This window comes from Cyanistes caeruleus, chromosome 4, assembly GCF_971803275.1.
Source record: "Cyanistes caeruleus chromosome 4, bCyaCae1.hap1.1, whole genome shotgun sequence".
In the NCBI taxonomy this organism is placed as follows: Eukaryota; Metazoa; Chordata; class Aves; order Passeriformes; family Paridae; genus Cyanistes; species Cyanistes caeruleus.
The window spans coordinates 82,799,651-82,824,483 of NC_141704.1; the positions used below are offsets into that span (position 1 = coordinate 82,799,651).

Sequence of the window (24,833 nt, forward strand, 5' to 3'; positions counted from 1 at the left end):
CAGAGGTCAACTCAAGTTCTCCTTTCAAAGCCCCAGCTCCCTGAGAAGCAATCCAGAGGAGTATTTACCCAAATTTCTTGTGCTCATTCAGATGACTTGAGGGCTACACAAACCTCATCCCAGAATCTTAGTGTAGTTTATCAAACACCTCAAAGCAACATGTCTCCACCTTAGGGGCACATTTTGGTGATGAAAGGAATCATCATCCCAGCACAGGGAAAAGCCAGGATTGGAACAAAGGCAAAGAAAATGGCTTTTTTGTTTACCTCCTGTCACTGACAGGTTAAAGTACAAAAGGAAAGAGTCAAGCACAGGGTTTGGGGCTGCATAAAGAGCCCATTGAGCACATGGTAAGAAGTCACATGCACTGGATTGTGTCAGCTTAACAAAGTCACAGTAGGAGAGATTTGTTTAGGAACTATCACTGCTGGAATTACAAAGGCAGTTAAGACACAGAAACTCTGGGACAGGAGAAAGGATGCTGTCCCAAAGGCAAGGCAATCCAGGATGCTACAGGGGGGAAGCACCTGCTGAAACATGCCTTATCAGCACCTAGTGTAAACAAGAAAAAGAGGTTTAAACAGCTGAAGGAAGGAGAAATCTGCAGCTCACTTGATCCTTTTGTCATCATCAAGCGCTTATCATGCAGACAACTGGTCACTGTTTGTCCACATCACAAAAGGCTCAGCACTCACCTGCCACTACACTAATTTCATGTTTAAAGACAGCAAGATGTGCATCTAGTCTTTGAAACTGGCACTGGGAAGAGGGGATAATCTATGGACATATTTGCACTCTAGGAGAGAACAGAGGGTTACAGAATAAAACACAGACTGAGAGGTTTGGGTATGAAAAGGATATTGATGTTACAGGATTTGTATCTTCTCATAGGAATAGTGATAAAATTGGCAGATTAACAGCACTGGCAGAATGATGCAGCTGTGTCATTATTATTATTATTTTGAATAAGCATGTTTAATATGGCTAGTAATTCTTTGCTACATGAAACTACTGAATGCCACAATTTACATCAAGTAGGATCTTTAATTTTTAGCTCACAGCTATTCAAACTTCCCAGGTAGGTTACTGATGTTAGAGTCAAAAGACTCAGAAAAAAGAACTTTTAAGAGTAAAGCTTATTTCTTAATACCATCTTCATTTTCTTAGCAAAAAGATGCTGTATTGCTTATGAGGACCAATATTTTGGCCCATCAAAATTAGAAGTACATATTATGCAATGCAAGCTGTGAGGAAGATGGAAATTAATTCTGAACAACATAATGACATGCTTCCATGCCTTCCTTCTTAGAAAAGACTATTAAAATAATTCATAAAAAATTCATCAACTACTACCTCTTAAGAGCTCTGACTGCTTACTTCTACAAGTGGAGCAGGAAGTGGATATAAAAGTAGGGAAAGGAATCATGTATAGGAGAGTTTGGAGAAGATTTTATATAATTAAAGAGCTGCAGGGTAATAGGAGGCACTAAGAAAATAAACAACTCCATATTATCACAAGATAAAAATACAGATATTTTCACACTAATACCACAAGACCTAGGCCCATTACATTTTAGAATACACATTTATTATGATAAAAGCTTTTCCTAAGTCAAAGCATTTAAAAGCATACTAAATGATGATGGTGGTTCTACCATCAAGACATGACACAACCCTCATCCAACACTGTTACCATCAACTGCAGCGTGGCTGCTTGAGCACAACAACACTGATGGAGTGGGCACTACTGAGAGCTTTTATAAACTTCTGTTTAGCCTGAGTGCCTGAGCACTGTTGCCACCTAGCCAAGAACAATATCCTTGTATGACTGTTACCTAAACACAAACCCCTTCCAGAGCAGAGGAAAATCAAGCTTTGGAACTTTTAAGTGGTGCTAATGAACTAATAGGTGTCTCTGCTGAGAGCCAGAATGAACAGCACAGCAGAAGAGAGAATCTGAGCTGACATCTGAGCAGCAGCTGTGCTGGGGCTTACACCAGGCAGAGGAGGATGTACAGCATAATGTTTTTTCCAGGTTATTTGCAACACTGCAGAATATCACATAATAAAGGCCATTTGGCAAGCCAGTGTTGGTACTTTTGACAACAAAGTGTTTCAGGATCATCCATTAGAAGCATCAATTATTCAGCCTTTTATGAGAAAAAACAATCTAAAGACATCATACTAACAAACCAAAGAAATCACAGAGGACAGGAATAAAAGGATGAAAAAAAAAAAAAGTTTAAAAAGCAGGAGGCCATATATGGCAGAGAAAGTGATGCAGATTAAGATGTAACAGCAAGGCCCAAATGGCAAAAACAAATTTCTGTGACAGCACTTTAGAAGACCAGGAAAGAGAAAAGAAATCAAACACAAGAAAGCCAAACATTTGTAGTGAGCCAAAACAAAAAAAACCACTAACTTTTGTTGTATGGATGAAAGCAAAAAATCAAAAAGACAACATGTGTTATGAATGCCTGAAAGAGAAAATGAAAGTATTTTACCCACTTCATTGCCAAAATGTTAGAATTTAACACTGATTCATCCAGATAATTTCTGGAAATTACATGAAATTGTAATGTACATGAAATGAAATGTACAGAAAGAATTAAAGCACACAAGAAGTAACAGACTTTTACTTTGGGTATTCCATCCACAGGCAACAGGTAACTCTCATTATTCAACCATGAAAGTCAGAGACAAGAGTGACAATGGCCTTCAAAGCAGATGATCCCAAACACATCAACATGTAAATTCAAAATATCTGCTAGCACAGCTCAACTTTTCTTTTCCTAACCAGCCTTGGCCAAGACTTTGCACCTCAAACACGTCCTTCACAACCTTCCACAAGATGGAAAAAGACTCTGGGTGTTTCCCTTATCAGGATACTGAAAATGTCCTGGAGAAGTTACAGCAGTACAAGTGTGAGTGCATCAGCTTGGCTTACTAGACAGGAATACCAATCCTGACTTCTCATTACAAGAATGCTTGGAACTAAACTCTGTCAGGGCTCCAACTCATCAAGCTGAGAAGGCAAATACCAGTTCTCATGTCAGCTGATCCGTGACTGGGCCACGCACATTCCCAGAACTTGTGGCAAATGCAATTACAGCCACAGCCCAACATGCATTAAGTAGCACCAACATGATTTTGCTGCTGGCTAAAACCACGCAGTTGCTGTGACTGAGCTGATACAGTAATCTCATTAATCCATGATAAATTGAATAGAGAGCCTAAGATGAATGCCTCTTCCACTTAACTATGCTGATATCCATCTGAGCATATCCCAGGAGAAGCATTAATTACAGATCTGGAACTCTCTAACCAGAAGGTGCTTTTGTCCAGTGCTTGGACATTGTCTTTGCAGAACACCTAATTAAGTGTTGTGGCTGCTAAAACTTACAAAGGTCCATGTACCAAAACCTCACAGATATTGCCACTGGCTCAGAAAATCTGTGAGCCACCAGCTGCTAAAGACTGGGAGAGTGTCATAGGCAAGAACACAAGGTGCTCCCCCAGCCCTGTGCTCTCCCTTGTGAGTCTGTTTCTGGCTACTGTCCGACAGGGGATATCATCCACTGCTCAGTCTCATTCCAGCAAGAATGCTTGCAAACAGATTTTTCTGTCCTAATCATCAAAAAGATACCAATTAGCCAAGGTTCTGATTACGTGCAGCCAGAGCCAATATTTCTCCTTTCACTTACAATTAATTGAAAATTACAGAACAAAAATCTTGTTGTATGAGCAGCATCTCAGTGAAACACAAACCAGTACAAGTGCCACTTCCTTGGGGACAAAATAAAAATATAAAAGCTGCTATAGGTAGTTATGCCCAGTCTTATCACCCAAGTTCCCATACATTCAACTGAATCCTTCTGGAATCTTCCTGGTATTATTACAGTTATTTACCAGGCATTAAAAGGTTGTATGCTCATGATCCACATTTCTGAGAGTTATTTTAAACACTGAAGCGCTTATGTCAAAACTCATTTTGCGTAGCTAACCTAACAGGTAAATCAATCACATAACTTACATTTTCCTGGTCAGAAGACAGTGCTGGCTCCTCTAGAAGAAGCCTCTGTTGAGAGCTGTCCTCTTCAAAGGCTGTCTGTGCTGTTGCAGGGCCAGACATGTGTCCTTTTCTGAGCCGCAGACCTGGCTCTGGAGAACCAGCATTATCGGGTTCCGTTAGTTCGTTCATGAGATGCTGGGAGCCTTCTCAAATATTCTCTTTCCTCTTGGTTCAGTTTGGCTGATTATGTCTTGGCTCTGAAAGACAAACCATTTGTGTAACTCAGCTGAAGTTCAAAAGTAGAGTGCAAAAGTTGGCTGGAAGAAGAGCTTGCTTACAAGCTACCCGACAGCTATGACAGCTGCTTTTATATGTGCCCAAAATCCCACAGGATCAATTACACAGATTTCCACACTGCTGGATAATGAATTCTCATCTTGAGACCTCTGACAGTTTCATATCCTAACCCAAGCTAAACACAACTCTGAAAGATGACAGAAAGTGAGCTTCATAAAACAGCAAATCTACAAAACCCCAGCCAGTTTTTATGAACTATTTCTACAAAATTGCAAGCAGCAGGCTGATAATATTATTTAGAAATAAACTACTTATCACAGGTACTCTATAATTACTGCATTTTTGCAGGTATGAAGCTCATACCCAAGCTCCATCATCCAGACTAGATTTCACCAAAACTAGGACATTAAGTACTGGTAATAGCAATCAAGCAAAGCTCAAGCAGAGCTCAAGCAGCAACTAAATTTAGACAGACTGCAAGGAGGGCAGTAGTACACAGAGCGATTATGCTCCCCTTGCTTAAATTAACATGGTCACAATCACTGCCAGGAATGGGTTTGTACCTTTACTTGTGCAAGGAATTAGAGCAGGCAATTTTAAACATTGTTCATTCCATCAGAGCAATCAGAAACAGGTAATTCCCTCAGAAAACAATAACCCATGATTTCTACTCAGAAAAGTAACTGTATTTTACACTTACAACACTGCAAAAAGGATTCAGGGTACATTTAACTCAAAAATGCTAAGGGTTTCATCAAATTTACAGAAAATTGATGTCAGCTGTTAATCTGAGCCCTCATCAATTGGTTTACCCATTTGTTTTGTACATCCCTGTGTGGTGTCAGTTCAGCAGCCAGTTCAGAGAGACCTGTTTGACACTGGCAGCCTTGGGAGGCACAACCTCCAGGGAACTTTGTAATCTGAGTGCCAGAAAGCATCAGAATGTATTATGAGGATGAAGCCCCAGCTGAGGCTTCAGAATCGCTCTGAATAACGACCTATTCGTTCTGCACTAATCACTGGTGTCATTCTTATTGCTGTAGCACCTAAGTGCTCTGATGTGACTAACACATAACATTAAGACAAGCCATCTGACAAGTTTTAACTTGCCAGTATGCATAATTAAATTGGAATTTTAGTGCCCAATAAAAGATGCTGAAATTTGTCATAATGTAGGAGGGAAAATTAAAAATATAAGATGGGGAATTGATATTGGCAGTTTTGTAATAAAATGTCACCTCCAAAAAGCCAATAAATAATGCATTCTGTCCTTACAGGAACTCATTTCATTTACATATGATCACTGCAAGATAATTCTCAGCTCTGACAAATGGGCTATAGTTAATTTTGCTGCAGCAGTTTGTAATGTTATATCCCCTCAGCTGCCTGGCAATCCTCAGAGGAGAGAGCTGCTAACGAGCAGGTAACAGACTCTGCAGAACTAAAGGATACCTCAAGTTGTCCGAGTTCAGTATGGCACACTGCTTTAATCACCCAGGATGGTAAGGTGACAATGTGACAGGAGAGCAGATGGCATCCCCACCTTCCTGCTACCTCCACTACAGGGTCAGCACTCTCCATCTGAGAAGCAACATCTAAAACAGCCACAGCTGTTTACCTGGTAAACACAAGAGCCACAGGAGAATTAAGAGGAGCTTTAGCAACATTACACAGGAAGCTCAGTGAAGAAGTTGAGCAAGTCGATTTTAAGAGCAGGAACAAATATTCAGAAAGCCACAGAACTGAAATCTTGACTGTTTTTGTCATATTTCAAGCAGCCAATTCACAATTCTATTTTTAGGCAAGAAACATGAAGACATAATCACACTGCCATTTGGCAAAACTGATGTAAGAAAGGGAAGAGTAAGCAACAACAACTACAGCTTGAAATGAAGCTAATGGATATCTTAATTTAAAAAGCAACCTATAAGAGACAATTTCAGTACAGTACTATGCTGGCTTTGGCTGGGGTAGAGCTAATTTTCTTCCCAAGTTCCCATGACATGTAATGGAGCCTGCCTTTCCTGGGCATGGCTGAACACCTGCCTGCCCACGGGAAGTGGTGAATGAATTCCTTGGTTTGCTTTGCCTGTATCCATAACTTTTGCCTCTCTTTATCTGAACCCACAGGTTCTCTCTATTATGATTCTCTCTCCTGTCCCACTGGGGCAGAGTGAGCAGGCAGCTGTGTGGGGCTCAGCTGCCCACTGGGGTTAGACCACAACAAAAGCACTAAACCAACTTGAAGCTGTAGCTAAAACCAGAAAAATGCAAGTAAGCAGAGCAGCTGTTTATAAACAACAGCTCCATGCAGGCACACCCCCTGCCTGCTATTCCACACATTTCCAGCAGCTAGTCAGTAGAAAGAGCCCCAGTTACTTCCACAGATTGGGCAACTGCATGAGATGTTTAACCAGCAAGTTTTACTGGTTCTTCCCCCAGGCAGATTTAAGCAATAGCGTTGTCCCTGTGTGCAGCAGTACCACGACATTGCCCAACGCCTGGCCTTACATCACCTCTGGGACACAGCCACACAACTGGCCCAACCACATTTGGCCAAGATGCTTGCCAAAGGCTCTTCTAACACAAGAAGATACAGGAATGCCAAGAGACTTTTACATCAGGCCCTGAGGATTTGCTTCACCAGCTCTCGCTGCCAAGCATTCGCTAAGGTTAAAAATAAAAGATGCACTTCACCTCCAGCGAGTCAGATTTGCATTCAGCAGTAGAGCTGATCATCAGAGCTCTGCAGAAATAGAAGTTGTTGTTTCTTGAAATTACAGTGGGATTGTTCACTGAACTAAGATGTTTCCATGTCGTTCAGGCAGGATCCTCATAGTGCTCTAAATACGCTTGCCCTAAATGAGCATGCAAAGGTAAGCAAGATAAAAGCTAATCCAAAAACATCACTACTGGGTTTTACTTCTTTTTAAAAATGTATTACTGACTGAATGCAAGTGCAAGGTGCCAACACAGAAGTGCAAATAGCCTGAAATATTTGTTCACAAGAGAAAGCAAGCAGCGAAGATTATGAACAGGAAAGGCATAGGTCACCTCTAAGTTCTATCAAAGTTTCTATGACTCACAGCTCAGTGAAGGATGACCTTTTCCTAAGAAATTAAGAAGTCTAAGTATGGTCAGTAGCATCTAACCAGAAGATGATGGTTGAACCATTGTGAGGATATTTACTGCCCCATTCTAAGACTGCACAGTTCACAAAAACTAGAAAACTGAAAGCTATAGAACACTTGAGGTCTTGGAAAATACTGTTTTGTGTCTCACTGAGATTATAAATCTCATAAATGAAGTCCTTCAACATTTTTTGTAGCATGCAAATTAAAGGTTTCATTAAAATTAGCTTCCATTTAAAGAGGAAGTTGCCATTATGACTTAAAATCTACTTAATGATTGCATACATAATATCAGGCTGTAGATGAATCAGTGAGTTCCTGCTGTGCTTAAAATAAGCTGAGAAAAGCATCTACAGAGTTTGGTCTGTTGGGTTTTTTAATACTGAAAACTTCTAAATGCTCCATCAGCTTTTAGAAAGGACTCAGCAGTTTAATGCAAGCAGGGTTCTAAACACAGCCTATGAACACAAAATGAGCCTTTGGTCAATTCAGTGTGCTCTGCCTTGCCACACAGCCCCAGAGCAGCCTCAGCTGCTCTCTCCAGCCCCACAGGGACACAGTCAGCAGCAGTCTGAGGCTCAGCCTTTCCAACCAGAGCTACAAGGCAGCTTGAGTTCTTCCAGCATTCACCGCAGTTGTGCAACGCCACGGGAGTCAGCACCCACAAACACAGCACATTTAGGGCACTGCTTCATAAAGATGATAAGGAAAGACTAGTTACACAAAGTTAAGCACCACGGGATAATGCTATTATTCTCTGTATGACACTGCCAAGGATAAGCACTGCAGCCCTTCTAACCTCCCAGCACTCACCTGGCACAAGGACTCATTTACTGCCTCGGCTAAACGATGACACACGGTTGTAAAACTAAGAAAACGCATTAGCAGTAGTGTCTGTCATTAAATTTAAAAGGTCTGGCACTCCCTTTTGAGGAGAAAGCACAGTTCTGGATAGTCAGACTACCTCCCACCACCCCTAAGCAAAGCAGTCTCCCCAGTACTCCCTCCTGTCAGTATGTTCTTTCCTGTAAGCAGCATGAGAATGATCCTCTAAAGGTATTTCATTCTGTCTGCAGCTGGTATTTGGAAGAAGAATGAAAACAGCCTCCCCTACAATCCCCTCTCAACTGCCTTACTGGCAGAAACCTTCCTGCTCACGTAGGCAGTGGCACCCACTGTGTGCTCCTTCCTTGCTGAGCCCCTCCCAAAGCATCCATTAAAGCAGCATAAACAATGTACACACAGAGGATGATTCCTCCTCAGATTAGCTCATTGCCCTTAACAGACCTTAAGGTATCAAAAGAATAAAAGACCATCATGAAAATTTCAGGCTACACATTTCTCAGAACGTTCATTAATGCTTAATTTTTAATAAGGGCTAGAGCACCTGAAGGATCTTGTAAGAGATGCTGTGTCAATCCAGAAACTCTGCCTTGCCTGTGTCCATGTGCCATGACAGCCAAACCACACCAGTGGAATGGCAAAGCTGAGTGAAAAATAAGACTTTACCTAACCCGAAGCTGTTCAGGCAAGGCCTCAGGGACAGGATAGGCACAATTCCACTCCCAGAACTGCCAGCACAGGTACAAATGGCACAGCACTTCCACTAGAATCCATGGACAGACTGGTTGGGCTAAGAACACGAGTGATGGGGAATTTAGTGCCTATGAAACAATTCATTCTGGCTACCTTGAGAGAAATAAGGTACACTAATTGAAATGCAGCTTTCTTGGCACATTGTATTTCTACTACTATCTTCTGGTAGGGAGGTTCTGTCACAAGGAGTCCCTCACAAATAGTGTAGTAACACCAACTTGAAATGAGGGGCTCTTTTTTTTTAATTTTTATTTAACAGTCTTTAAACGATTGAGCTTTTTCAGTTCAGGAGTTAAACATTCACAGCTAACATTCCAAATATTCTCTAAAGCTACAGTCAAAAAACAAAGCAAACAAGGCTATGCATGAACGGGAGGAGAAGGAAATTCTTACAGAAGACTTTGTTTTCTCAATGTACCCTAAAGGAAAAGCTCGAATCAGCCTGTAAAAATTCTTTGGAGGTCATCTTTAACAATGAGGAACAATGAGGAAGTAATCCAACACCTCTTTTCTTGATGTAATTTCCCTAGATAAAGAGGCATCTACAAAACAAAGATTAGACTCCCGCAGAGGGTCAGTGGCCAAAAAGCTGTCTTTGTAACTTGTAAAGTGTCACTGGACGCTTCAGCCCCAGCTATTTCACAGCAGGCTGCAGAGGCAAACAATCAAGCACATTCTGATGCATTTGGATCCAAAGAAAGGGAACAAGCCAGCAGCCTGCCTGCATTATCGAAATGCTTCCATTTCAGAGGATCCCATTACATTGTTACAGCGTTTGTCCAATTTGTACTGCAAATTGGACCCCATTTTTTTAACTGGGTTAAGAGTTATGTCAGAGGTTGGCCCACCCCCAGAGCACAATGTCCGGTCCTTGCAGACTGGATGCCTGCTGTAAATCAGTTCTACTCTTCAATAAACCAGAACCAAGTGAACTGGCACAAAAGCAGTACAAAACTGAGAACGGAAGTTCAAGTTCTTTTCATATTACATTTCATAAATAACCACAGCCCAGACCTAGAAAACTTGCTTTGGGTTCATTTTTCATTAAATGGCTCAGTTTTTCCAGGTGAGAAACATCCCATCTTTTGCTCTTTTATTATTTTACTTCTATGGCATGCTACTCACACCAACTTACTTCATGGCTGCCAACAACAAAAAGCTGCAGTTCTTCTATGTTAGTAACACTTGGAATCACAGACTGTCTAAAAGTGAAAGACTGAAATGAAACATCACTTTCCTCTTAAGTGAAAATTCAGGATACATACTTTTAGCTACTGCCTCAAGGACATCCAATTCACAAAACTGCTGGGTGAAGATGAATAAACCAAAGTATTTAGAGCAGGCATTAAAATCCAGAGCTGGACCATGAAACAGGTTACATTCCTTTAATTCCTCTACAGAGAGAATCTTTGCATGGGAATGGAGAGGGCACCAAGACAGCAGCAATCCAGAGGTAAGCATACCCCCTACTCTTCCCTCTAGGAAACTTGAGTTTCAAATCCCTAAAAACTGAACCAAGATCGTTTACTGCTCAAGAAAATGCTCCAAGGCCTGGAGCAATTGTACAAAAGCAAACACTGCAGCCCAGCTTTTAAAACCTAAGAGGAATATGCATGTTTCAGGCTGCAAAGCTCCATAGGACAGCTGCCTTCAGTGCTCCTTACTGGCCTGCATGGACATCTCTTTATTTAGATGCCATCACTGAGCAGATTTAAAGCCTGGCTGCTGCCCAGAGCGGGCAGCTCCACTTTCCTCTGTTTGGGCAATAAGGAGCTCCACTTCTCCCAGCTGCCTGCCCCAGAGGGACTGTGATGTTTGTCACAAGCCTGGAAGGTCCAGGGGACCGTGGAAAAGCATTAACCAGGGCAGAGGAATGAGATCATCATGTGCCACAAAAGAATGTCAAACACATGAACTGCCCTGGCCTGATGCACTACTGAGGAAACAGCGTGGATGTGACAAAGGGCTGCACCCCACCCCAAAGGCTTAACTTTATTATAGGCAGTTTATTTTATTTTCCTAACCTATGAAAAACTGGCAGTTATCAGTTTAATTGTTATTTACATACACACCATGGCCTTTATTAGGACCTGCTGATGAGGGGCAGACCACACCTGGCACAGCAAACCAAGAACAATAATTTTAACACAGGCCAGGCTATGAAAAGTTGACACTCTTCCCAGTTTTTGGAAGCACCTGTTCTCTAGTTTTATTGATAATCTTGATAAGATTTACTCATGATGCAAGTGTCATAAAGCTCAATAAGCTTTACTCATTTGTGAGCTTGCTCATTAGCATTTTGTTTTGTGGCCCACAGGTTTGGTTTACAAAATGTTTGCATTCCCATATTAGTAAAAAAATAAGAATGAAGCAAAGTTACTGCTTCACTTGCCCTCAGCAATGGCATTTCTTCAGCTGTAAGCACCACACACTCCTCTCCTCAAAAGCTATAATGTTGTTTTGCCACAAGTCAGACAACTAAAAAATCACTATTTTTCTGTAGCAAAAATGCTACAAGAACATTGTAGAAAAAGTGGTGCATCATCTTTCAGATTCCTTCTCAACAACCAAAATTCAAGGAAAAGAAGCTGATGCACCATAACTAGACTGCATCTAATTTATGCCAATTTGAAGCAGATTTAGTCAAGTGGCTGAAGTTCCACATAAGACCAAGTAAAGCTACTTATTAATTACTTTACTTCCTTAATGCAATAGCCAGAGAATAATTTTGGTTTTAAAAGACAAATATTGTTGAGAATTAGGAAAAGCTGATGTGAACCTTTAGTCTCCCCTACATTTAGAGGCACTCCTTCAGATACAAATTCTTTCCTGGTAACATAGTTCAAAGTCATCCTGAATTCTGAAACAAGACCAAGGACACTGATACCCTAAGACACCACTGATGCAATTTAAAAGTAGAAATGTCACGTTAATAGTTTTCTTTCTACTGTCCTGTGACTAAGGAGAGATCTCAAAACACCCAGAGTTATGAGAATTCTGCTAAAATGAAGTAGGACTGTAGCCTGAACTCAAAATACATCTGCAGGTCCCAGACCAAGAGACTCACACAAAATGTCATCTCACTGTGGTTTCTCTGACCAAAATACTTTCTGCTAGTACCACTGTGTTCCCCACAGAGGTTCTTGCTGCAGTCTGTGGTCTAACCAGTACAGCTATCCCAGTGTAAATTCTAAGTTTGAAACAGTTTAAGAGCATAAACATGCCTCATGTTAACTAACAAGTAATCAGGATGCATTTTGTGAATATACATGTTAGATGTTTTCCATGACTTAACACCACTTATTGGTGCATTTGGACAACCTTTTTGGGATGGGGATGTGTATGTATGTGAGATTCACATCTCTTTCAACTCAAAAAAATCCCTCAAAACCAGAAAAGCTCCCCAAACACACAATGGAGTTGAGGAAAAAAACTGTAAATGAGCTGTGAGGCAATGAGGAGCACTTACCTTCTAATACCTTCTAATACTTCAGTGCAAAAAAAAATATCCTTTCCCTACTTTTCCATCCACCCTTTGTAACAGAGCTTCACTGCTTGCTAAGTGCAGCGAGGACTGGCTGTAACATTGGATTAGTGACAATCAGCACCATTACAGGAAAATAAAGATTATTTTTTCTGTCAAACTATTTACAGAAGATAATTTACAACATAAAACTCCAACAACAGCAGATTAAGCAAAAAATTCCTCAAGGGAAACAAACACAAAGTTTACACTTACGAAAATCTCTTATTACAAAAGAGGAATAAAAGGCTTTATTTCATACAAACAAAGTTGAAGTTAGACATCCAGGTTGCCTTAATCATGGGTAGAGTACAGCATTTACTCTAATTACGAAATTCACAGAAGAAAACACAGCATTATGTGAAGCATTTCCAGTAAGCAATGCTGGATGTGTATCATAGTTCAGCACTACTGGCTACCCTCACACCTCCACAGGTCCTCACAGGGCAAGGAAAGATAGGAAAGACAGGATTCCTCCAGCCTGGAGCCCTAAGAGGGTCAGCAACACCTTTCACTTGCAGGTGGCATGCAGGGATATGAGCCCATAGAACAAGGGAAAACCATCACCATGCAGCAATGCCTGTGCCAGCAGGAGCCCACGGCTTTAGCAGGCTTCCTCTGTAACTTCAGCTTTTGTGCAGTTTAGCAGCTTTCCTAACTGCCCAGATGCCATTTAATTTTCTTTACCTTGGTGTGATATAACCTCTAGTTATATTCCAGAGAAAGAGGAATTTACAGAGGTGTTGAGAAATAGTGGCCTGGCATGACACCAGTGGAAAAGCAGGACACAGTACACAGGCATGGGATGTGAGACAGATATGAGCCTTGCCACCAGGAGACCCCACAGCTAAAAAACTCATTAATGCACAGATTAAAAATGCATCCTGTAGCTGGGCAAACCTGGCTTTAAGGGTACCAAAAGAAATTATAACTAACATACATAAAGGACATCATCTATAACAAATTTAGAGAGAACCTGAAGCTTTAGATCAATGAAGAAAGAAAAGAGGAATAAAAAGTGTATTAGCAAAGATACCAGGGAAACTCAAGTGGATCCTAGAGAGAGGGAAAAGAAACAGACAACATCCACATCATACTCTTCCCAACAAATGACTCCTAGGGCTGACAACCTCCCTCACCCTCTCCAGCAGTCCAAAGGTGCTGACCTAAAGACTCAGAGCAGAAATGGAAAGGTGAAAATAAATCACAGAGAAGGGGCAGAAACCAAAAAGTCCACGTGTTACAATTTTAGCTACATTTTCGTGTATGGAACTGCAACATTCTGCTTAGAATCATTAGTCAGACCCTCCTAAAGAAAAACTGAGTCACAGTGTTAAGATTTCCATTGTAGCAGCAATAAATTCTTGGCCTTACTTGCATGCATGTTACTTTTATAAACAGACATGCACAAGGGGTACTTCCTCTTGGGCCATAAACAAGAACATAACAAAGGAGAAGGAATGCAAGACCCCATCCATTGTTTTCTTCAAAGTGTTACAGGAAAATCACAATAGAATAATAAGGTCTGAAAGAGCCCCAGGAAAAGCAACCAAATGGGCCACCTGAACTGGTAATATTCTCTGCCCAGAGAGGGAACTCTGTGCTGGGGTCACCTGTCAATGTTGGTTCGTACCTAAGAGCCTTTCATACATGTTCACATGTCCCTACAACAGCAACTAAACATAAAACAGGGAGCCTGGCATTCCCTGCCTGTGCTTTCTGCTTGCAGAAAGACTCTCTACATACCAGAGGAGACATTTCTTTAAGAAACCTTAAGAACAGGAAGGAAACATGGCTGAGTTGATATGCCTTCACGATCTTAAGAGTAGGAAGGGTAGGAATTTCAGCTGATTTCCTGGACAAGGGCCCAGACAGGAGGAACACAAGCAGAAAACAAGAACTGGGTCAGCAAACTACTGAATAGTTATTTGTCCTAATTTTCAAATACTTACTGAAGGTACTCTTGCTCTAGCCCTACTGCATCTGTAAGGGGTGTTAATACATGTAAAACTACACAAAGAAACTGTTCTGGAAAGAAGAAAAAAATACTTTAGGCTGAGAACACCTAGTGCCAATGGAGTTAGCAAATAAAGGATCTCATGCCAGGATGAGTTTGTGCTCTCTCTGTAAGAAAAATAAGCTACCTATTGTAATTTTGATGTGAAGACAAGCTACTGTATCCATGGATGTGACTGAGATGCACCACAGCTCTTTAGATACACCTGATATGCACGGACAGACAGACAAACAGATAGAAAACACAGGCCAAGCTTCTCAGCAGAGGCTGTGCGCTACATATAGAAGGCAGCCACTAACCTGTATGCCAAAGATGCACTCAGCTGAGTTCTGCAGCTGAGAACTCCATACAGGGGCTCAGATCTGAACAGAGCAAAAACACCACTTTACCCCCTCCAATCCCCAGATACACCTCTAGGGAAAGCGTGTATTGACAGCACAGTAGTGGCAGACATGATTTGGGAAAAAAAGGAGACACTGACAGGCTGCAAGTCCTAAGCAAAGTCAGTAACCAGTGCTGTGAATTTAATACATTAGAAAAAGCAGAAGGGAAACCTTGGAGGACCTTCGACCTGCCCAGATAACCAGGCAAGTCCTGACGTATGTAGATAAGCAAGCAGCTGTAGCTAAGTAAACAAGTGAAACAAGCCTTGAACTTAAGAAATACAAAATCTGATATCTACTTTCAGTATGTGCTAGTTAATGTGTAATAGTTCATAAGGTTTACACCATATTTCACACATTTACTAATTTATTTGAGAGAAGGTTTCCTTTGTGATAGGAAAGAAAGCTTTACGTGAAACCAGAGGCGACCACTCAAAACTGCAGTAAAGATTTCAACACAGCACAAGGTTTCCTAATCTTTGTGTCTACAACAACAGCACCATCCCAAACAACAAGAAGAAAAAGTGAGGACACCAACCACTGCCCATCAACCCAGGCAAGGTCACACAGAGTTAGCACATCAGCCTGAGCGACCTCAAACACAAGAAAGTCATTTTTGACAAAGCAAGAGGCTCCAAACCTTGGAGCTTGTTGCTACAGGATGAGGAGTCACAGGGAAAATGGACAAATATACAAGGTAAATCCATCAATGGTTATTAAGTATGTGAAGTCACATTTAGCTCTAAAAACCTCTGAATACCATGCATATCTGTCTTATGTTGCTTGCACATTCATGCTTAGGAGATATTTTCTTCCTTAGGGGATAGACATCCTCACTAAAAACTCCTTAAGACAGTTCTCTCTGAGGGAGAACAGCAAAGGGGCTAATGCATACAAACAAAATAAAACAGGGAGGAAATCAAATTATTATGAGACAGAAAACATAAAACTGTAGAAGAAAGGATAAGGGCTGAAACAGAAAATTTCCTAGGGACACCAGGCAGAGCACCCTAAGAGTACCAACAGCTCCCAAAGGCATCCAAGAAGCCAGCAGGCACTGCCCTGAGAGGCTCTGGCCAGCAGCTTACATAAGAGGACAAGGGGACAGAAAAACCCTACAGCTGCCAGGTTTCTGCCTTCTCCCCTGAATGGCCAGCTTGGCAGGGACTGGTAGGTGGCCCTGCAGCTTGGCCAGCCTTCAGATTCCAAGGGTGTAAGTAGAAAGGTCAGGGGCAGAGCACAGGCAAAGGCTCAGTGAGAGGTGCTGCAAGCTGGCACACTTGGCACCTGCAGGTCAGGATTTCACCCTGCAGCCAGGGACACAGCAGTGAGCGTGGCACAGCTCTCACATTCACAGGGAACACTCACAGCTCCCAGGGACACACAGAACCTGCTGCTGCTCTCGCTGCTCCAGGGAGGTCTTGTCACTTTGAGCACAGCTGACACACGGAGGGGGCAAGAGAACCCAGCAATCTGAGGCACAAGAACATAAAGATGTTTCTGCAGCAGGGCCTGGGGGTACACAGCCTGCTTGGATTACACACAAGAGGGTGCTCAGAGGGCAGAGCCTAAAGCAACTGCTCCACAATGAAGGCAGAATCCTGAGCCAGAGGTAGTTTTATTAGTTTCTGTTATAGCTCTCCTGGAATTTCAAGTTTCAATTAAATTAACTTGCTTTTTTCCCCAAGACTTGAAGAAATCAAAACACTCAGTGTGCCCCAGTTTTCATTCTTACATACAAGTTAGATAAGATCTGTTAACTATGATTTTTAACTTCTTTCAGGGATAGTGTTTAAACTGTCATACAGCAATTTGGTGTCACTGATTTCCACTGACAAAAGTCAGAACAGTAGGCGCAAATGGAAAAGAAAAAACTAACCCAAAAACTCCCACCCCATACAAAAAATTTAAAAAAAAATCCCAAACTCACAAAACTGAAAAACAAACAAAATAAACCCTTCAAAATTCATTGCTACAGTTTTCCTCCCGAAGGGGAAAAGAATGACATCTTCCAGTCCTGACTGGTTTATATTTCCTGCAGCTCACCTCAACACAACTCCAGTTTGGAAGCCCCACTTGTCACACCACAGAAAAATTCAAATTTCTCCTAAGCCTCATTTCTGAGAAATACAAAATGGAACAATGAAACAAACAGATCTGGTACCTTCCACATGGAGTAACACATAAAGCAGTTATCTTAACCACTGCAGTAATTTTCCCCAACACACCAAGTATTCCTGACTCTAATTTGTTACTGCTCTCTCACAAACAGCTGTGCTACCTGTGAGGAAGCATAGCTCAACTTCTCTCACCTCAAATTACTCCTTGGTTCTTGATGTTTGTATTCAAGCTTGGGAAGGTTACAGCCCAAGATTCCTACAAGAAAGATGTAATCAACACAAAGGCTGTTTCTAAACAAAAGAAAACTAAAGACTAGGTAATACATTTACAGAGAGAGAAAATAAATCCAAAGAGTATGTGTCCTACGCAGCAGCTTGTAAACATTTACCTCACATTGGATGACAAAATGCATGCATTCATCTAAATTAACATCCTTCCATTTTTGTAAGCTCACTCATCCAGATAACTCTGACTTAAACTCCACACAGTTACAGCTGAATTGCATAAAGATGCATCAGCACAAAACCAAGGAAAGCAGGAAATTTTCAAGCATCTCCACTATATCATTCTCTACAAAATGTTCAGCTTAACTCCAGATATCATATCTTATCCAAACTCTCTGCCAAACAAATCTCTGCCTCGGTACTTGTTAAAGCTGATTTATTACTGTCAAATACATTAATCTGCATGTTAATCTGCCTCAGGTCACTTGAAGTTAGTGAAAAGGGACCTTTGTCAAGCCATATAAAATGTTGCTTTTGGTCCACATGGGAGTTTGAAATCAGAGCTTGGGAGAAAGCCTCTATGACATAAATATTACAGCATGAAAACAGCAAGGAACGCAGAAGACTTTTCCTGTAATCCACTTCCATTTTCTCTGCTTCACTTCATGGCATGTTGTTAAAGCCTAAAAATTTCCCTAAATGAAGGCTGAGTTTATCTTAGGATCCTGTGTTGCTGGAGTTGTAAAGCACCAGCACGACAGCTTCAATCTGACATTCATTGCACTCCAGTGGAGGAGGGAAGGCTTGTAATTTATACAACCTACTTCATCCATACTGCAAGTAGTACACAAGGCAGAAAATCTGGCTCCAACATTACACACACTACATTATGTACAGTGAGTGCTGGTAATATTTCTTTACAAAGCCTTACATACAACAGTTTAAAACCTCCTCAGTTGCATGGCTTCCTTATTCAACATTTCCAACAGAAAGCAGAACTGGTTTTCACTAGCAGACTACTTGCTTCCTAACATAATCAATTCTCTAGACAGCTTACCAGACGATCCAAGATTTCAGTACAAACAAATCAAAAGTTCAAAGATGAATAAAGACTGTAGGGCAATCCCTAAAGAGAAGCAGTTTTAACATACACATCCTGCACGTTTGCTTAGCAACTGGATCACCATAAGCAGCACAATATATTGGTACTGGTCTATTACCTGTCACATTCCCTGAGGAAGCAGTCTCGGATGCAAGCAGCAGCAATGAGTATACTCCCCACCTTTCCTTTTTATGTTTGCCTAGTAATTAAATTTTAAGTGCCAGTAATTCTCAATTGCTCCATCATTAGCATGACTAAATGTCATTCCACGATAGGAATTACGCAGTTACGCTTTGGTCAACCCTAAATACCACCACTGTTACCTGTGACTCTGAATGTTGTAACAACATGCTTATGAACTGTTCATTTATTACAAAGACATTACTTCCATTACTGTCCAATTCACGAGTCCCTTCAGCTTGAAATGAGAAAGTGTTACCTCAAAACAGGATCTTCAAGAAGGAAGCACTGAGCTTTAAGGAAGTTTTAATGTTTACATGTGATAGTCTCTCAAAATGTAATGATTTTGGGTGTTTAGAATTACTGGACACATCACACTTCCTGCTAAAAGAATAGGAATGTGGAACTGTGCCTTTTCAAGGATGGCCTTAGCCTACAGAAAACACTCATGTGAGTCTTGCAGATAAGCCCTCAGGCACTTGTATAATAATGAACTATTGAAGCAGAGCCAAGACATGAGTTTTCAGAGGGAAACAGTCATGGGTTCTGCGATCATGCTTTGTTTCTCACAATGCCTTTACTGTGATGTGTAACAAGGGGCTGTTTGATCCAGCTAACTGATCCAGAAAAAGTCAGCTGGAAAGGGCTCACACCAAGGAAAGAAAACCTAATGTGCTTTGAGAGCATCTTGTACCACCTTTCCAACAGCATTTGAAGACTCGGCTGCTCCCAACCCAACGCGTGCCCCGCTTACTCACAGTCCTGCAGAGCTCTACTGCTCCATCAACCCTGACCTTATCAGAGTGCTTGAGATTGTGGAGCATCACCTCCAACAGCCTTGCACATCACCTCCCTTTGCCCACACTGACCCCTCCGTAGCCTGGAGTCCTTCCAAATCAGTTGACACCACTGGCATTTTCAACAGCATCACGCGCTGCTCGGCTGTTTGCGACACAAACATCTCTGCCAGGGCTCTGGAACTTGGGCAGCTTCTCCTGCTGCCCATCAAGGACAAGCTTAACTTAAAACCCAGCCTGCCTTCAAGGCAATCCTACCCTTAAACTCCAGAGCAGAGGTTCAAGGCCAAGTCAGAAGAGTTTTACAGACAAAGAAACTAAAACAAATAGCCACCTCCACAGATACTTTAGCAACAAGTCACTTCCTTTGGATCAAAGGTTTCTTTTGTAACCCAGAAAGTTTTAACATTTTATTACTGACATTCTTTCTTTACAGTCCTGGTTGATACGAGAACGCCAGAACAAACACCTATGAAAAATCCTAACAGAGAGAAAGGAGGCTTTAGCAAATTACACTCTGTGTTTCTGGGGGATGAGCAAGAAAGAGAACAAATAATTGGTATATATTTAAATAATATTGTATTTATCTTTAAATTTCCTCCTCTATACCAAAAATGTCTTTGAAAATTGCCCCTTGAGAAATACTTTACAAATCAAGTCTAAGCTACCTAGCAACTTCCTTCCCTGCATTAGTGAAGCTCATAAAAAGAAAAAGATTTTTATAAGACATCTATTATATACTATTTCTGTAATGCTGCAGATTTCACATGGTTGCCAATTATTAAAATGTCACAGATCAGGAAGTCAAAGAGCAGTTGCACTTAACCATGGACATTAAGATAACCATGACACAAGCCTTTTTCAGCATCCTCCTTCTAGCTTGGAATATATAAAGGTCAGAAAACCACTAAGTAAAGCTTTTGTTGACTTTGTCATGCTTTTCTCAACTCTCAGAACACTCACCTCAGAAAATAATCCATTTTGTTCCCCACAGAAGGTACAGCAGGCAGAAGGCCAACAGTTGGCACTTTGTCACATAGCTACTTTAATAAAAAATATTAATAGGCTCTTACTTTTATTTCTACAATCATGTTCCATTAAAACAACAACAAAAAAAAAACTATTTGCCTAAAAGATTGCTATTGAGAACAGCAGAACATTGCTGTGACCAGCTCTGCAATGCCATACACCATTCTAGGGAGTACACAGACACACAGATAATTCTTAAACTAACACAATTTGCAAAGCACATTGTTCTTCACGAGCAAATTGGCTGTATCATCCCATAACATCTGAAAGGACCAGATTCCACCACCACTAACTTACCTCCACAGCTTTAGTATTTGTCTAAATAATACAAGCCCACCAATTCCACCAGCTATGGAGACCAACACATAAATTAAAATATTAGAAAAGAAAACAGAAAAAGTGAATCCTTCAGTTTACACCAGGGAATCGCAACTGCTCAGTCCCAGGAGCAGCCCATCAGGAAATGCAGTTCTTCATGACAAAACCATACCTAAAGCAGTCAGCTGAGAGATGCTGAAATTCATGTGACTCTTCATCCCAAACCCTACTAGCCAGCCACTTGTTCCAAATGCTGAAATCCCTTTCCCTGCAGCTAAAAGCCTGCCAGGACTCTCAGGACTGAGGTGCAGCCAGTCTCAGCTACACTTTTCAAACTTGGCTTTTTCAAACAGCCCCCACTCCTGTCTGGGGGTCATGGACTCATTTCTAGTAGAAGCAAGAGTTAAAGATTAACTTACAGAATTTTACCATCACCTAAAGGAATTTTACCATTCAGATTTTATCTAAGTAGCCAGAGTTGGTATTTGTTCTCAAAAGCCAGCTTTTACTGCTTCTATTCAACTATCTCATTTCCATCACAAGCTCTGCATTTTACAAAAAACAGAAACAATGTACAGACATATGTGATCATCAGGTCCTTATCATGGACTTGATTTAGACCTTACCAAACTCTCGTATCACCTGTCAAATAATTTGAACAAGAAATCAAAGGAGCACAAGACTAAGTGCCTTTAATGAAGTCTACAGAATTATATGAAGAAAGTATTTCATATAGCAGGAAGGCCCATGGCTCCATGAACAGCCTGTTATTCAAATATCCATAAACATCCTATTTATTAACACACACTTACGACAATATTTTGAGAAAAATCAAACTTGACAAGTAAAAAACATCCATCAGTAAGGAGCTAAAACAGGAACCTTGCCAGAATGCTGTCATTAAAACAGAGAAAAGCCCACTAAAGGCTCCTACCAGCAAAATGACCCTTATCAAGAAGGTGTAGAGCTGCTTAACACATCCAGGGATCTAAAAAATTCCACAGCCCATAAATTGTCATCCTCTAGACCAAAACAGAGCAGCACAATTGTCCTTGGCTTCAAACAAAGAATGGCAGTCTCTGCAATCCTCTAAGTAGATGGAACCAACATGGTGGGGGAAAAGAGCATTTAATTTGGTTAAGAAGGAGGAAAACTAGATGAACAGATATGAGAAATGGCTTTGGTGTACTTGTGCTAGAGCAGCCTAGTGACACCTAATCTCTGAACACACACAGCTGATCACAGATACCCTTAGAAAAACAACCATTCCACAACAACAAACCACTCTGGCAGACAGCAAGACTCTTACAGGGTCTATTCAAATGCAGGCAACATTTTAATTTTATGACATCTATATATGGTGTACGTTTGGTTTTCACCATTAGGTGAGAAACATGAACATTCAGTAATTTGAGATAAAATACGTGCAGAAAGAGGAGAATAAACAGGGGAAAAAAAAAAGAAAAAAAAAAGGAAGTAGCCTTTCATGTAGCAGGTTTGCAATGCACTTAAATGTGCTGGCAGAATACTGAAATACCCACTCTGAGTATTCAGACATGACTTTCAGCCCATTCTGTGAGTAAATTGTCTGCTCTCTTGCCTACTGCTGTCTAAAGGTACCTCAGAGCCAACGATTACAGCTCTGCCTGTTCCAACACTTTCCTCCTGTAAATAGTGCCTGACTATTTTCTGTTCTCACAAGGGCTTAATTAGTCCTGTTCACAGAGCTCTACAGCAGCTGGCACATCCCAGCAGACTCCATTGCATTTTCACAGCTATTGAAACCCATCTGAACCACACAGCAGATTTTTCTACACTAACAATTACACCTCCTGTGAAATTTACCTCCAGCTATACGTTTGAAGACCCCTTTCTGCAGTCAGTTGAGCCACTGGACAGCCCTGAGATGTCCCAAAATCACTGACACACGTGCAGATCACTGAAGTCCAAAGAATCGTGCCTGGTCAGATAAAGAGCCCCACTCCTCCACCAACAGAGCAGCAGAAACCTGCAACTCCAGAATACATGAGAATCAGAAAGCAAAATGCTATTTAGACGTATAATATTTGCTTTTCCTATTTCTGAAAACCTTCATTTTGCCAACTCTCTTCAAGTTCCTTGCTATTTCTCAAATCAAGTAGCAGCAGCACAAGCTGTGTGGCACCTCCTTTCCAGAGAGAGGCTGCCTGCTTATCAGCACACCAGCTGCCACATCCCAACGTGGTGAGCAGCCCTCCGGAAACAGAAAGCCTCTCACCCTGTCCTGAAAGGGAACCTGGAGGTTCATCCTCAAACTGCACTAAAATTATATTTTTATATCAAACCATTGAGACAAACTTTCCAGAAAATAAATGCTATCACTGGGCAAGTTCAGTTTTATGGTTACATGATGGTAAGAGTCTGCATCTCACACAGAAGGCAGGAAGCTGTTCTCTTCAAAGCTCTGTAACAAGAACTATGTAAAAACAACTCACCTCCCGCTTCTTACTAGCTTACACACTGATCTGCAGCATCCTGCTTCAAAAGTCAAATGCTCCAGTAGTAGGACAATGTTCAAATAAACAAATGAAAGTTAAAAATGTTTTCAGAAATTAGTTTCCTGAAGAATCAGAACTAGCATCTAATTTGTTTCTGTATCCTTAATTTTTGAAAACCAGTTTCTTTGTTCAACTTGTCTTGACCAGAGTGCTTTAAAAAGCAGAGGCAGCCACCACATTAAGCACAACCAGCTGAAATACAATGTCTTGTAAAAAGACAAGGCATTTAAAACAAGTTTTATCAGAAAACAATAGTTTAAAATAACAGCACTCCCCTTAAACACTGCCCCAAATACTTTTTCATCATCACCACCATTATCTTGTGTCTTTTCAAATCTACCAACACCGTCTGTCAGAAAATTCACTGAATGACTCAGACAGACACTTTCGAATCATAAATACTCAAAACTGCTATTTCCATTTCTGAACTACTTCTGTTCAAGGATTTGAATTGCTGATGGCATAATAATCCAACGACCTCCTGAAGTTTCCTTATCAAGATTTTCCTCATGCACAAATACATGTCCACTGACGAAAGCAAGCCTTGTTGCTTTGCACAGTGGCTTGGACAATATGGTTATGCAATCCAAAACCTGTACAACTTGCAAAATTTTTCAGTGCCTAATATTGAGTATCTTTTGTACATGAATGCTTGACACAGCTCCTTGAACATGCAACTGAAGACATGAGATAACAGCAGAGATCCAAGCATTAAAATCACTGGCATTACATGCCCCGCCAATTCCCATTAATTTTCCTTCATCACAGCTCTACAGAAACGCTTGCCTAGAGCAAGCACAGGCTTTCCCAAGCCCAGCCTTCTAGTCCTGTGCCTAGGAGTCAGGTTTGCAGTCTGAATCTCACCCACATTGCCAAAACCACTGGTCACTAGCCACTTGCCACAGCAATGTCACCAGCTCAACAGCACTGATCCAACTCCATCAGGGCAAAGACTGGGGTAAGGGGGTGATGGAAAGCCCCGTGGCTCTGGCTCTCTTGCCTCTTTAAGACAATTTCAGCTCCTACACCCATGGCAGTTTAAATCTATATTTGAAAATATACATTTAATATATAGGAATTCATTGGAGAGATTTTCACCATGAAAGGTTTTGCTTGAAGAAGTATGCCAAAAGCACACTCTTGTCCTTCACACCACATTATGTGTTCATATCTGATTTATGCTCAGAAAGCATCATTTAGAAAACCTGGGCTGGGTTGGGATGCAGCTTTTAGCTCCCCCATCACTTATTCTGATTCAGTTTTCCACATTAGCAACTGTCCTCCATGGCTTTCACAGCAAAGCTGCCAACAACTTTATTCACAACCATATTTCATTGTCAGCTCAGACAAGGGAATCATTTCTGTATTTTATCAACTAATCTTATACTTCCAACACAACAATGACCTTCTTTTAGGCTTACAGTCTTCACATAGGCTTAAGTGCCACAGAACAGATGAAATTCACACATTATTAATGAGCTATCCCTATAATTCAAGAACCACAGCAAGAAATCTTCTTCACTGCAACTGGCTGGCAACCCTACAGGAAAAGAAAAAAAAAATAAC

The 24,833-nt window shown here is 41.1% G+C and overlaps 1 protein-coding gene across 14 annotated transcripts in view; it reads right to left on the bottom strand.

Moving 5' to 3' along the window:
- Positions 1 to 24,833, bottom strand: part of ADIPOR2 (adiponectin receptor 2) — a 44,373-nt gene that overhangs the window by 17,792 nt on the left and 1,748 nt on the right. For 5 of the 14 annotated variants that reach the window (XM_086885526.1, XM_086885537.1, XM_086885531.1 and 2 more), the window contains exon 2: positions 4,034 to 4,269. In XM_086885526.1, the coding sequence (XP_086741652.1) occupies positions 4,034 to 4,201 (168 nt within the window). In that variant the 5' untranslated portion in view covers positions 4,202 to 4,269. Of the gene's footprint in view, positions 1 to 4,033; positions 4,270 to 5,761; positions 5,928 to 14,875; positions 15,121 to 16,314; positions 16,433 to 17,271; positions 17,336 to 18,524; positions 19,111 to 20,902; positions 20,961 to 22,575; positions 22,739 to 23,204; positions 24,148 to 24,833 lie in introns of those variants that run through there. The other 9 variants (XM_086885534.1, XM_086885530.1, XM_086885529.1 and 6 more) reach the window with 9 other exon arrangements.